General features: G+C 39.5%; 1 protein-coding gene across 1 annotated transcript in view; it reads left to right on the forward strand.

Annotated features, from left to right (window-relative positions):
• Nucleotides 1-12,776, forward strand: part of fam49bb (family with sequence similarity 49 member Bb) — a 62,355-nt gene extending 49,579 nt beyond the window's left edge. The window contains exons 6-12 of the mRNA XM_041814193.1: nucleotides 262-401; nucleotides 1,795-1,872; nucleotides 8,120-8,236; nucleotides 8,318-8,397; nucleotides 8,485-8,611; nucleotides 8,690-8,760; nucleotides 11,987-12,776. Of these exons, the coding sequence (XP_041670127.1) occupies nucleotides 262-401; nucleotides 1,795-1,872; nucleotides 8,120-8,236; nucleotides 8,318-8,397; nucleotides 8,485-8,611; nucleotides 8,690-8,760; nucleotides 11,987-12,050 (677 nt within the window). The 3' untranslated portion in view covers nucleotides 12,051-12,776. The remainder of the gene's footprint in view (nucleotides 1-261; nucleotides 402-1,794; nucleotides 1,873-8,119; nucleotides 8,237-8,317; nucleotides 8,398-8,484; nucleotides 8,612-8,689; nucleotides 8,761-11,986) is intronic.
• Nucleotides 12,777-13,976: the final 1,200 nt, after the last annotated feature.

Raw genomic sequence — 13,976 nt, forward strand, 5'->3', positions numbered from 1 at the left:
TTACTCCACTCACTTTTCCACAACACGAAATAACTAAACCTGAAAGTAACATCACCTCCGCTCATTGGATTTACAAAAGTTCATAAATGAGAATAACTAAACAGCCAATCATTTAACAGACATTAGAACAAGCTTAATGTGAAATTCTATTCATTAGCACACTGAAGACACATCAGTATGTTTCCCTATGTCTTAATCAGGGTCCTAACAGATGACATTTCCTGCTGCATCTCTAACACAGACGTCTTATTTCTCTCACAGAAGCGGCGCTGCACAGCCTCCTGGGAGCTCTGACCAGTGAGACCTACGACGACCCCACTCAGCACCTGGAGCGAGAGCAGGCGCTGGCCCGGCAGTTTGCAGAGATCCTGCACTTCACGCTGCGCTTTGATGAGCTAAAAGTATGTTTGTTTATCCCCAAGAGTCAGTTTCTTCTTTTAGACCCCAAACTCACCTCTTTGGCTGTTGATTTAAACTCTGTGCCTTCCTCTGTGATTCTCACCGGACCTCTTAGCAGCCCGACAAAGTGCTGATGCCCTGAATTGATTTTGGAGCCCTGTGCAATTTTTTCGACTGCAGCCAGAGAGAGCATGATTAGCATTTAATTAGAATCCTGATACTGCTCTGCTGTTTATTATACAGTGCGTGTCAGTGGAATGGCTAATAAGAGCCTTAGCGGGCAGAGGACTCTGCAAATTGTTGTGGTCCTGAGCCAGATTCTGCATAATGCAGAAAAAATGAGTAAGATAGCAAATTTCATGAACGTATCTGGCCTGAGTTCAGATGCAAATTGCTTCAGTGCAACCTAGAAAACACCAGGAGAGAATCGGTCGAATGCCCATTGTCAAAAACATAATGGTGTGAGTGCTCATCTGCTTGGACAGGGGGTGAACTGGTTCCCCTTAACATCCTTGCTCCTGAGATACAAAAACTTTACACCCCGATACCCCCAGGCGAGTTGCTGCGACGTCCCAATTAGTGCCCACTATCCACGCTGGCAAGCTAGAAACACGAAGGTAGGGGGGTTGCAAGGTGGCATGCCAGGCCTATTCATCAATCTTTCACGCCCATGCACGGGCTTCTGACCTAGTTAGAGTGTGTGCGGCGTGCAGCCCCTCCCTGGCAAAGCAGCCTGTCTCTAACAGTGGACGCAGACTGAGTACCAGCCTATTGTAGCAGGATTAGCATGCTGCCAGTGCAGCTTCGACTGTGACAGCCTCATACAGGAATGAGGATAATTAGCCACATGATGAGCTCTCACTGGCAGTGATGTTTAAAAGAAGACTGCTGGTTTCAGAGGTCATTCTGATTCATATTTTGTTTAAAGTTCGTCAGTTCCTGAAGTTCAGAGATATCAGACACCAAGCTAACATTTGTCCTCTAACCTCCCTCTCCCGAATGAGACCCTTTATACCTTTTTTGTCAGCTTTAAAATTGTCGACCTCTTTGTCACGAGCTACTAATACCCACAACTATAACAAAAAAAAAATCCAAATTTCTCCTGACAGTTTGAGGGGGATGTGGATGTAAAGAGGGAATAAGTGTCAGAGGATTCAAATCCACTTTGGCAAATAAACTTGTAATTGTATCTGTGTTCTTTTTATGTCATTCCCCCCCAAAGCTACGTTTCTGCCTAGTTGGCTAAAGCATTCTGTCATGACGATGCCGTGTTTGATCCAGAGCTAAATGTCCCGCTGCAGGCGGTGCCACCTACAGACATGCAGAGAAGCACACACGCCCCCCCCCCCCCCCTCCCAATCTGCATTAAGATGTAATTGTGTTGTTTTTTTGCAGATGACAAATCCTGCCATCCAGAATGACTTCAGCTACTACAGAAGAACCCTGAGCCGAATGCGAATCAACAATGTACCGGTGAGCACATTTTGTTCCTCTCCTCTTGGGCAGGAGGGTGCTTTAATTTAAGGGGAGGGACAACGGTTTTAAAGCAGCTGTCAATCAAGAACAGTTGATATGACTTTTATGTTAAAGATTTTGATCATAGTGAGTATTTAATTCCATTCAGTTTTGGCTTTATTTTGTCAATCCTTCTAGGTGCAATTAGTCCATAAAAACATTTTAGACTGGTTAGTAAATAAGCAGACTGAATAAAACCAATAAAATGATCTGTCCAATGAAAGGATGATCTGCCATGGTAGAAGGATTAAACCTCCATTAAGAAAAAAAGCCTATGGAAATGTAGTAATCGGACTGTAAAAGGGTTAAATCTTTTAGAAAGGGGTTTGATTTTACAAGTATGTAAAATATAATATTGTCCAGATTATGGAGCAGGAGCCCTGCAAAGCTGTTTCCACTTTGAGCTTCTTTTTCACTGGAAGAAGCAACAGACTCTATAAAGACATCTTTTTCTTTATGTCAGTGTAACTTTTACATAAAGGACACAAGTATCAAGCAGCTTCATTAATCTTGCACTGATTTAGTGAATATTGCCTGCAGCATTATTAAACTGGCTTAACCTGCAATCAAACAGACAATTGATAAAGTGCTGGAGGGCAGAAAAAATGTAAAAAGAGAATGAATGTTGGACTTTTAGGTGTCAGGTGAACAAGGACTCCAAATAGAATTTTGTTTTGCTTCGTTTCTGTTAGATGTTCCATGAGGCAAACATTTTTTCCTACTAGCTGCCTATTTTTTTAAGTTTATTTTGGGGCTTTTATGACAAAATTGATAGGACAGTAACTAGAGTCTGAAACAGAGATGAGAGGTAGGGAATGGCCTGCAGGAAAAGAGCTGTAAATTGGGGCTGAACTCAGTCACTGCGATTGTAAGTGGATAATAACTGTACATGGGATGCACAGCGTAACTTCTAGGCTATCCAGCTTCCTGTGATTGTGTATTTTAAGACATTCCTGAAAACCGTGAGATCATCAGCTATCTTTGGGAACACATGCCATGTTTTTGCAGTTATTTAGGTGCAGCCATCATTGAGCAGTAAACTACAACCAGTCTTTTCTGGTATTTTTGTCCCAAACATCCTGGAGTAATACCTTTTAATCAGTTTCTTGAATCTCAAATCAACAGTGCATGATAAGTTAAAGAGCAGCTTCACTCTGACCACAGTCATGCTACTTAATGCTGTGTTTAGATCTGTTTTTTTTTTTTTTTAGTTAGTTTGTTTGTTTTGGCTGTTCACATTACACCACGTTCCAAATTATTATGCAATTCACATTTTCTCTGATTTTCCTCTGATACTCCCAAGGATGACTTTTTTTTTCAAAAATTAAAAAACTCAGAATGCACTGTTCCAAATTATTATACACAGTAGTTTCAAAACATTTTATAGGTTCACAATTTTTGCATCCATTGAACTTGTGAGTTTTGGGAGAGTTTCTGCATGAATTTCTTTGCAGGATGTCAGAATATCCTCCCAGAGCTGCTGTTTTGATGTGAACTATCTCCCACCCTCATAGATCTTTAGCTTGAGGATGCTCCAAAGGTTCTCAGTAGGGTTGAGGTCAGGGGAGGATGGGGGCCACACCTTGAGTTTCTCTCCTTTTATGCCCAAAGAAGCCAATGACACAGAGGTATTCTTTGCAGCATGAGATGGTGCATTGTCATGCATGAAGATCATTTTGCTACAGAAGCATGGTTCTTCTTTTTGTACCATGGAAGAAAGTGGTCAGTTAGAAACTCTATTTACTTTGCCAAGGTCTGCTTAATAATGTGGAACATCCTTCTTTTAGTAGTTTTCTTTTAATTGGGCTCACCTGGCAAACTAATTATCTTAGGTGTCTTAGATTGATTTCAGTGATCCAGAGAGCCCTGAGACACAATACCATCCATGAGTTTAATTGAAAAACAAGAAACTGAATGCTTATGATTCTAAAATCCAGTTTGCGTGATAATTTGGAATGCGGTTTACATTTTTAATATGGCCTGTTTTACAGACTGTTGTGTGAACAGGTCACCGTCCTGAACAACTAGGCTGAACTGACAGCTGGGTATATCAACCAAAATACAGTCCAGCTCATGAAAAACGTGATCTGACCTCAACTGCTACGTTAATTAGTCTTTAGTCTCTTTAACTTGGCATTTAAGGCTTTTCACGTCCCAATAGCACTATGGCCACATCCTTCTGTGGCCACGTTCGGCCATTTCTTTCAAAGTTCTTTCAAAAGCAAGTCTGTTGGATATGACCACTCAAGTTTTGCTTGTATAAAAGTGTCATCCCCAATACTTATGAGGTCTCACATCTTAGATTTGGGTCACTTTTACCTGCAATGTGAATGTGTGAATGCCTCTGTCTCACGTTGATAGTAAGAACCTGAGGGTCCAGTTTTCCTATGATTTGTTGAAATTTAGGGAATTATGTTTGCCAAAATAACAACATTAATTCACAGGTTTATACAAAGCAAAAAGCCAAACCTTGTGGGTTCTGACCTCAAAAGGAGAAGAAAACAATATTTTGAATGTTTGTTTGTTGAATGGAGGTAATCATCACGCATCAAACTGTTTTTCCTTTGTGAGACTCCAAAAATAGACTACAGTTTATATAAAGAGGGTAATTTATATTCCAGTAAGTCCAGTAATTGGCCAGTATAGCTTATACTAGAAATACAGTTCAAAAAGAAACGAGAATACTTCCCATGCAGTCTAAAATCTGTAGAATCTGTGCATAGAGTTTTCTTTAAGGAGATGAGTCATTATTGTGTTAAAGGCTTTTTTTCTGTTGCTCCTAATTGGCCAGAAAATTGGTTACTGGCTGAAAACCAGCTGAAAAAACACAATGAGTTTTCTTAACTTTAATTCTATTCCTCAGTAATGTTATAATTCAAACACTAGTGCAGCTGTCAGTCTTGCCTTTTTCTTTGGTGACACCAGAGAAGATTTCCTAAAGTGCATTAGAGGTAGACCTCCTGTCACCAGACTAGATTTACCCTCATGGGTTCATGTTGGGCTTATAATGTAGGAGGATGTCAGAACCATCCAATCAGCAGTTTACCTGTCAGTTTGTATGACTTCATGTTAACAGCTCATGATCAAATTAACCAAACCACAGGCATATTAGCGCCTGAGATCTGCAGGGTTACTAACATCCAATAAAAAGGAAGCAGCTCACTCAGTACTATTCAAGTGATGTTTCCTGTATTGATTTTAGACAACAGCTTTGGAGAAATTGAAATTCAAGGGCCCATTCACTCTCCCATATCATGTGTGCTGCACTTTAAAAGATGCAAGTCTTTATCAGAGGCTTCAAGGGTATCTAAAAGATACTCTGGTGCAGGAAGTGGTGAGATCTCATCGTTCCCGTGTGTGCAGAAAGAACGGAAACTGCTCCTAGTTTTGACCGTCTGACAGCACTGTTTTATCCTCCAAACCAGAATGAGCCATTAGACAAATGGGCCCAGACAAGTTGTCGTTAGGACCTGTCAGCGCTGAAAGATGCTCGGGCTGCCGTCCTCCCTCGTAGCTCTGTCTCGCAAATTTACTCACCACTCAGACGACCGAATCAGACAGACATCTAAGATGAAACGCATCCATCCCTGCAGTAAAAAAAAGAGAAAAAAGCTCTTTGAGCTCACATGTCACCATTTGTTTAAACATGAAACCGTTTGAAATTTTTAGGAGGGATTATTCACATTCCTTGAGTGCCCTCATCAACAAATAAATAAAAGGACAAAGAGTTCTTATGACTTGAATATGCAGACACATTTAGAACAGCATGTTGAAGAGACACCACCTTGTTCTTTGTTACCAGCCAGGTGTTTTCAGCGTCTGCTTCAGTCTGAGACTAGAAAGCAGCAGGATGGGTTAGTCAGCTGGGATACCAGGAGGCTCAGTGTTGTTTTTTAAGTCTGGATTGAGACTTTGTCTCATGTTTTTATGTGCACTTTCACAGCCTGTCTGAGCTGCATGACAATGATGAGTACCACACTAAACTTTGGGTATTTTAAGGTAACAGTTTTGTGATTTGTCTTTAAGCATAATGAAGCTCACAGAATTTATCAAAGTCACCTGCAGTCGACAAAATTAGCACTTTTAAAGCCTGTTTACTGCAGTTTATACTCAAAGAGAAGAGGCTTTGTTTCTGGAAAAAGTCTTAAATCTAAGCAATATTGAGCTTTCATTTTAAACACAAATACCCTTTATTACTTATAAAAGCAACAAAAGGTACTGAGAGGTTACTCTTCCAACTGAGGAGGTTTCGGTACACTACCAAGCTAAGTAGACTGACACAAGGTTTTTACCGTTGTGTGTTATCCCCTCTTCTTTTTTTTCCCACACTTTATTTATCATTTTTCCATATCAAAAATACAGTTGTCAATGATAAAGCATTTCTTTACTAATGTAGTGGTAAACACCCCCCTCCCCCCTCCAGGTGGTATACCCAAAGCACGTTATCCCCTCTTCTTTTAACAAACATCTGTTTTTTTTTTGTTTGGCACTGTCTTGCTGAATTATGCAAGGCCTTCCTTGAAAGAGACATCTGGTTGGGAGTATATGTTGTTCTTAAACCTCTATGTACTTTTCAGCATTGATAGCTGCCCATGCTATAGGTACTTATTAGGGATGCACGATATTGGATTTTTGCCGATATCTGATATGCAGACATTTACAGGTTTATTTTAGCTGATACCGATATTTAAATATGTTTAACATAACTAAAAATTCAGTCCTTTGAACACAATTTAAGGTTTGAGGATGAAAAAAGAAACAAACCTTCTTTCTTAAAACACACTTGAAAGTTTAAAGAATGAGGATGAATAAAGAAAAAGATCTCAACTTACATAGATCTGTTAGTGCAGCCTAAAACTCTACTAATTTATTAGTATATATGGTCAAATTTTACAGTCGATATATGCATATATTTACGGTCAAAATATTGGATGTACATATCGGCAGGAATTTTGATGTCTGCCGATACCGATATCAGGCTGATAATATTGTGCATCCCTAACACTAATGCAACCCCATACTGTCAGAGATGCAGGCCTTTGACCTGTTCGCAGATAACAAGCTGGATGGTCCCTCTTGAGTCCACAGGACATTGTTTTTGGTTTCCAAGAAGAATATGCAATTTTGATTCATCTGACCACAGAACAGTTTTACTTGTTGTCTGAGTCCATTTAAAGTGGTCTTTGGCCTGGAGAACACGGCAGCGTTTCTGGATCATGTTCACATATGGCTTCCTCTTTGCACATTACAGCTTTAACTTGCATTTATGGATGGCACAGGGAACTTTGTTGACAGACAGTGATTTCTTGAAGTGTTCCTGAGCCCATGCAGTGATTTACAGTACAGAATCATGTCTGTTTTTCATGCAGTGCAACCTGAGGGCCAAAAGATCATGAGCATCCAATACTGACCTTTGGTCTTGACCCTTGTGGACATAGATTTGTCTAGATTCTCTGAATCTTTTGATGATATTATGGACTGTATGTGGTGGGTGATTTAAAGTCTTGGCAATTTTACCTTGAGGAACATTTTTCTGATGTTGTTCCAGTTTATACAATTGTTACACAATTCCAACTTTGAGTTGTGTTGCTGATATGTTATGTTCTAGTGTGAATAAAATCTTGCTGTCTGTGACCAGTGATTAGCTACAAAAACCAGATCAGAGCATCCATAATATTAATACCTGTTTTCATACCAAAGCAGCATAACTGAAGGTCTCAGCCACCCAGTGTATGGCGTTTTCTTGTTTTTGATATCCAAAATGAATCTTGGGAATCTTCTGCACAGTCTACATTGGACAAATACACTTTATGGAGTTCTGCAATTTTAACTTTGATCTTTCTCTCTTGCTCGAGGCAGATTTTGGGTTTAAACTATGAGGAACATGTGTCTTGTAAATGTTTTTGGAACTGTTTTGTGAGATTGATTCAGGCTCCAGTGTCACTATGAGCATTTACAATGTTCATCTAAAGATATAGTACATAGGGGAAATAAATAAAGAATGATAACCTCATCAAAATGCTGCTTTTTTCTTTCTGAAAGCTTCTCACTCCACTCTGTTGGAGAGTTTTAATTAAGGTTGTGAATTTCTGATACTACCTCTCACAAATGTTTGTAAAACTTTATATAAAAAGACAAGAAAAAAGGGGAATTTCTTTTTAAAATGTGTTTTTTGTTTTCTTTTTTTTTTTTTTTTTAATTTCAGGCAGAAGGCGAGAATGAAGTCAACAATGAACTGGCCAATCGGATATCTCTGTTCTACGCCGATGCCACGCCCATGCTGAAAACATTAAGCGATGGCACAACAAAGTTTGTATCAGAGGTGAGGCTGAGAGGAGACAGTGGAGAACACATTAAAGTGATGTTTTAAAGCATCCTGTCATCAGTATTTCTGTTTGTGCAGAATAAGAACCTCCCCATCGAGAACACCACGGACTGCCTGAGCACGATGGCGAGCGTGTGTAAAGTCATGCTGGAGACACCGTGAGTGACTTTCTGCACTCTGAAAGGTGCTCCACTTCTTAAACTTGACATTTAGGCGTGTAATCTGAGTGCTCTCTGTCCTTTCAGGGAGTACCGCAGCCGATTCACCAGCGAGGAGACGGTGTCATTCTGCCTCCGGGTGATGGTGGGAGTAATCATCTTGTACGACTACGTCCATCCTGTAGGAGCCTTCGCCAAGTCGTCCAAAATAGACGTGAGTACATTTCCTCCTCTATCTATCCCTCTTCACAGCTCACTATTTAAAGCTAACAGTCGTGTTTTGTGTCTGCAGATGAAAGGCTGCATCAAAGTCCTCAAAGATCAGCCTCCCAACAGCGTAGAAGGCCTTCTCAACGCTCTCAGGTAAGCTCGTGTCCACACTAAATTGTGTTCTTCCCCCTGCAACACAGTGTGTAATGTGATTATAGCTGCAGTCTGGCAGCATGCACACTCCCATTGAAAAAGACTCTGCTGCTCAAGCTGTGAGTTAAACGATATCCGGTGCCCGTTCATGAGCAGACTCTGGGTTTATTTCACTGTGACGGCTCCTCCAGCAGGGATCTGGTCAGCTGTTAGCGCCTTCTGCGCTCCATTTAAGGTTGGGTGTCGAAGCCTTTCCAGAAATGAAGATTACATCTGACACCTCACCCCCCCCCCCTCTCTCAGTCTCCCAAATTTCACCCGCCTCGCCTGACACTCACAGCTGCTCAAACTGACAGCGCTGTTTCTGTGGTGACCTCACATCTGTATGTCTCCCTGTGTACAGGCGGCCCGAGGCACGCTGGGGCTGCCCGGTCACGTGAGGTCAGTCGCAGGGGAAAGCACTGGATTTTATGTCGGTGGTTACATCTGTGATCTGACAGATGGTGACATAGTGCTGGAGATAGAGGCAGAGGTGGAAAGCAAAATATAGTCAGGGTTTTTTTGCTGCTCATGAAAAAGACTGAAATTAATAAAGATGTTTTTATGATGTACAATAGCAAATAAGACCCTCTTGTTTTAGATGTGTTACAGTTACTTATTTCCTTTCGAGAACCTGTTTAAACAGTTCATATGTTTTTAATATCTCTCTGAGTTACATTCAGACAGATGGTCAAAAAGTTTTTATTTCTTGTTCCTCCACTTCTAAAGTAGTGACGCACTCCTCCACTGCTGCTCATCCTGATGAGCTTTTTCACCCTATCACTCATAGAAGTTATTTTTAAAAATCAAGTGAAAGTCCAGATTTTACAGAAACACCTAGTTATGCTGCTCTATCTGATGGTATGATCAGACATCTCTGATTATTCTGATGAGGTTGAAAATCTCTGAAACACCTGAATGTGTGAGCAATGATGGAAAACCTTCAAGATTCTCTGAGTTTTTCACTGTTTGAGAAATAGGATTAGTACAGACAAAAAACTATCACACATATCAAGGAAAGTCATCTATAAATGGTTGATGCCATTTTAATGATTATAGAGGTTGCTGCAGGACACACAGCACCCTTAGTTTTAGGTCCCATACCTTTTATAACTCTGCTACAGCAAGCGCACGGGCCAGAGGCATTTGGTTTGGGTTGTCCATATGTATGGACATACATACATCTAGACCAGCGTCACTCAACCAAAGAGCTAAAATGTTGAAAAATAACTTCACAAGAGCCACAATCTAAGTGGTGAAAAGGAGCTAAAATGAGTGGCAATAGAAATAAGCTTAAGTGGCAAAAATAGTCAAATTAGTGGTAAAAAATGGATAAAAGGGGGAAATTGTAAATAGCAAAAAGCAGGATAAAAGTGGCAAAAATGGGACAAAACTGGCAAAAAAGTGGCAAAATGAGCTTAAAAAGCAACAAAATGGATTAAAAGTGACAAAAAAGGGAAAAATAGAGAAAAATTCCAACTAAGGGCAATGGAAATATACAGACAAAAAAAGTAAAGGTTGACCATTAAAGCCAGCTGCACAAGAGCAGGCAACAAACTGATTAATATAGCTTGCAATGGATAATTTCTGAGGTCAAACTTGACCTTTTTGAAGGTTTTCTGGGTGAAAAATGTTTCAAATGAAGAAATAGGAGAGCCACAAATCATCACAAAAGAGGTACTCAACGTGTGGGTATCACTGATCTAGAGCCATGCATCCCAAAGTGTGAGCCGGGGACCCAAAGTGGATCCCAGAGGTACTACAGGTGGGCCACAAGATGTCAATTACAGTAAATAAAAAGCAGAAATATTGAGAACATAGAATTGAAATCATATTTTTTAAATATTGTAAAATACTTGATTACATGTTGATGTCTTTATTACCAGCCCAGACTTAACTAATGTGTCACCTTTAAGTCATTTATTTTGTCTAATATACAAAACCAGTCTCACGATTTGACTTGTGTTGGATTAACTGGTGACCCTCTGTTAATAGTTCTACAACGCAGCTCCCTTCCCTATAACAAGAATTTAGCAGGTCCTTTGTAGACATTGAAATAACTATGGACCAGTTTGTGGTGTCAAGAAGTAGAGAGATGTTTTTAGTCAAGAAAATGTTGCTGACTTTGCAGGTGCCGGATCAAAACAGAACAAACAGTGTTGGCTTTGTGTCCCTGCAAATGCTTAGTAATGCTAATGTCTCAGAAAATTAAGCATTCACTTTGAAATTGTCTTTATGAAAAATACAAACATGGAGTCTCATGTAACGGTTGTAGGAGGGTTTTGGTCGGCCCCGAGAAGATTGCCAAGCTTCAGATTGGGCCGTGACAGACTGAAGTTTGGGAAATGCTGATCCAGATCATTAATGTTGACACAGTATTTCAAGAATTTTCAGGGATTTTCTTTAATCCACTCTGACACAATGATGAACTAATCAGATTTAGAGGTCATAGTTTTAAGTTGAAGGTCAACAGGACTCAGGATCATGCCTTTTGTAATGCAATATGAAGCAGACTTTGAGGAATATCATTCAAACTTTGCTCATAAGCCCACTCTGACTCAAGAATACATTTATAAGATTTTTAAGGTCAAGGTCAGTGAGCCTCATATTCAACTCTTGCAAGTGAGAAATCTCAAGACTTTTAAAGGGATTTTCTCTAAACTTTGCACAAATATCCACAACATTTGAAGGATAACTGATTAGATGTTTGAGGTCAAGGTCAGTGGGTCTTATCCCTGTCCTGTGAATGGGATTTCCCAAGAACTCAAAGAAATGTAATTCAAGCACTGCACAGATGTGGTGGGTTTATTTTGTTCCCAGTGGCCTCAAATTGTGCAAGCATAATATTTTAAGAATTGAATTGAGTGATTTCTGTTAAATTTGTAGAAAACTACCTTTGAACTTAAGCTAGAACACAATTGATTTTGGAGTTCAAAGGTCATTTTATGCATCATAAAAAATAACATTTTTAGTAATTACACTACCACAAAAAAACACCCTAGTCCTGCGTCTTGACCCACCACTGTACCTTCACTGTTACTTTATGGAGGCTTATAACCAACAGGTCATAGCTCTACTCCTACATGCTGTAATTTAATGGATTTCTGCTGTCAACGTCAAGGAATATTTCTGGCCGTTTTGTGTTGGATCTGTGCTTAAATATGTGAATTGTTTGTCTGACTTGCAGGTACACAACCAAGCATCTGAATGATGAATCAACCAACAAGACTATCAAGAGCATGCTGCAGTAGACTGAGCTGCTGCTAACACTGCTGCCTCACACCCTGCTGCAGGGAGATGCCACTCTCCTGACTGATGTCGGTGCACAGAATGTTTTTTTTTTCTTTGTTTTTGCTTTTTTTCTATTTTATAATGGAAATAGAGCTACTGCTCCGCCCTCTTTTATAATGCAAAAAGCTACTGCCATTATGAACGTCTTTTTCTGTGCCAAAAAGATGTTGCTGCGATGTAATGTTTTCCATAAAAGGCCATGAAACAATGGCAGCTAATGAAAGCATTGTGGATCCTCTGGTGTTTTTAAACTTGTCTTGTTTTTCCCTGTGGAAGGGACGGGAGTGCTTTGACTTGAAAATTTAAAGAAAGAGATATATAGAGAAGTATATATTATTTTGTTTGATTCGTTATTTAATATTACATCCTCTGCATGATGAAAATGATGTCTTTTTCCTTCTATTTAAAACAACCTAATGGTTCAGTTTGATTTGTCTGCTCTATTGTGCATTATGACATGTTTTGTTATTCAAATGGTACCTGTCCCAATGAGATTTAAGAGTACTGTTTTTATATTTTTTATAGGTTTTAATTTGTGCATATGTCCTTCTTTCATAGTTGTGTTGTATTTTTGATTTGAAAACTTTAAACTGTGATGTGGTCAGAATCAGATGAATTGGGAGTGTGTACTGTAAATGGACAGTATGTTGTCGCTGGAGAAATTAAAGGAGAACTCTTGTTTTCTATGATTCTGCTTGTGTGGTTTGACTAATTGGCTCATATCAGCATCTCTGGATGGCCCTGCGAAGATAATTTCAGTGGTTTGTTTTTAATTTTTCATTGAAAAATTGAAATATATGGAAGCCCTAAGTGGAAATGCAACCATTAATTTAATTTTAATCATTTACATTAGTTACATTCTCAAGATCAAGATTTTCAGAATAACTTAGCCGGCTTCCCCATTATTAATGCCTCAATTAAAGATCAGAAGAAATTAGATGTTTATCATGAAAGAGCCAGTGTTGTTATCCCAGGTTAACTGAAATTAGTTGACCATCCAACCTAAAAGAATTTATTTCAAGAAAATTGTTAAATTGTCACAGCAATGATCATGGCAGCTCATGATTCATATTAATTTCATCCACTTTGAACAGCTTTTCTCCCTCATTTTGTGAACTTCATTTAACATAATGCATGAATTCTCAGACTGGTCCCTCCACCCTTCTCCTGCAGACTTCCACTTCGTTTCTGGGTTCTTTCAGAGGGTCCGCCGCATTGAGTGCCGTGCAAAACCTCTCTGTGCAAAGAGCGGGTAGTAGCACCCTCACAAACTTTAACTTAAAATAAGTTTGAAAAAAGTATGACACAGATTTAAATTTAAAAAATGTATCACTACAATCATGATCTAAATCTTGAAATGGTTTATATATTATCTGTGAAGTGTTTTATGTTTACAGGGACTGAATGAATGAATCATTTTATGAACAGATTCAAGATTGGAAGTGACGTTTAATCATGCTTCATAAAGTTCCTGTCTCCGTGTCAGTGAGTGCAGTTTATCCACAGGCCGGCTGCTCTGTTTAAACCCTCAAGCTTATCGGAGGGAGCTTCATCTTTGACACTGGACAGGGATACTCTGTACCTCCGTGGGAGGGATAAGGGAATAATTTTGAAAAAGCTCATGGTCAGGAATGCTTGGATGCTTAGGAGATCTTTTATACCCTCAGCAATCAGACTCTATAATTCTACTATAAACAGATGACCACACGAGACCCGGGACAAATGAATTTCCCTTCGGGGGTGAATAAAGTTATTCTTGTATTGTATTGGTTTACTGATCAGTAAGTGGACTTGGACTTGAGCTTGTTAAGCGCTTTTCAAGTCATCTGACAACTCAAGCCCTTAAACCTTTGGGACTACTTACCCATTCACACCCATTTATTCAC

Source organism: Cheilinus undulatus, linkage group 19 (assembly GCF_018320785.1).
Source record: "Cheilinus undulatus linkage group 19, ASM1832078v1, whole genome shotgun sequence".
Taxonomy (NCBI): Eukaryota; Metazoa; Chordata; class Actinopteri; order Labriformes; family Labridae; genus Cheilinus; species Cheilinus undulatus.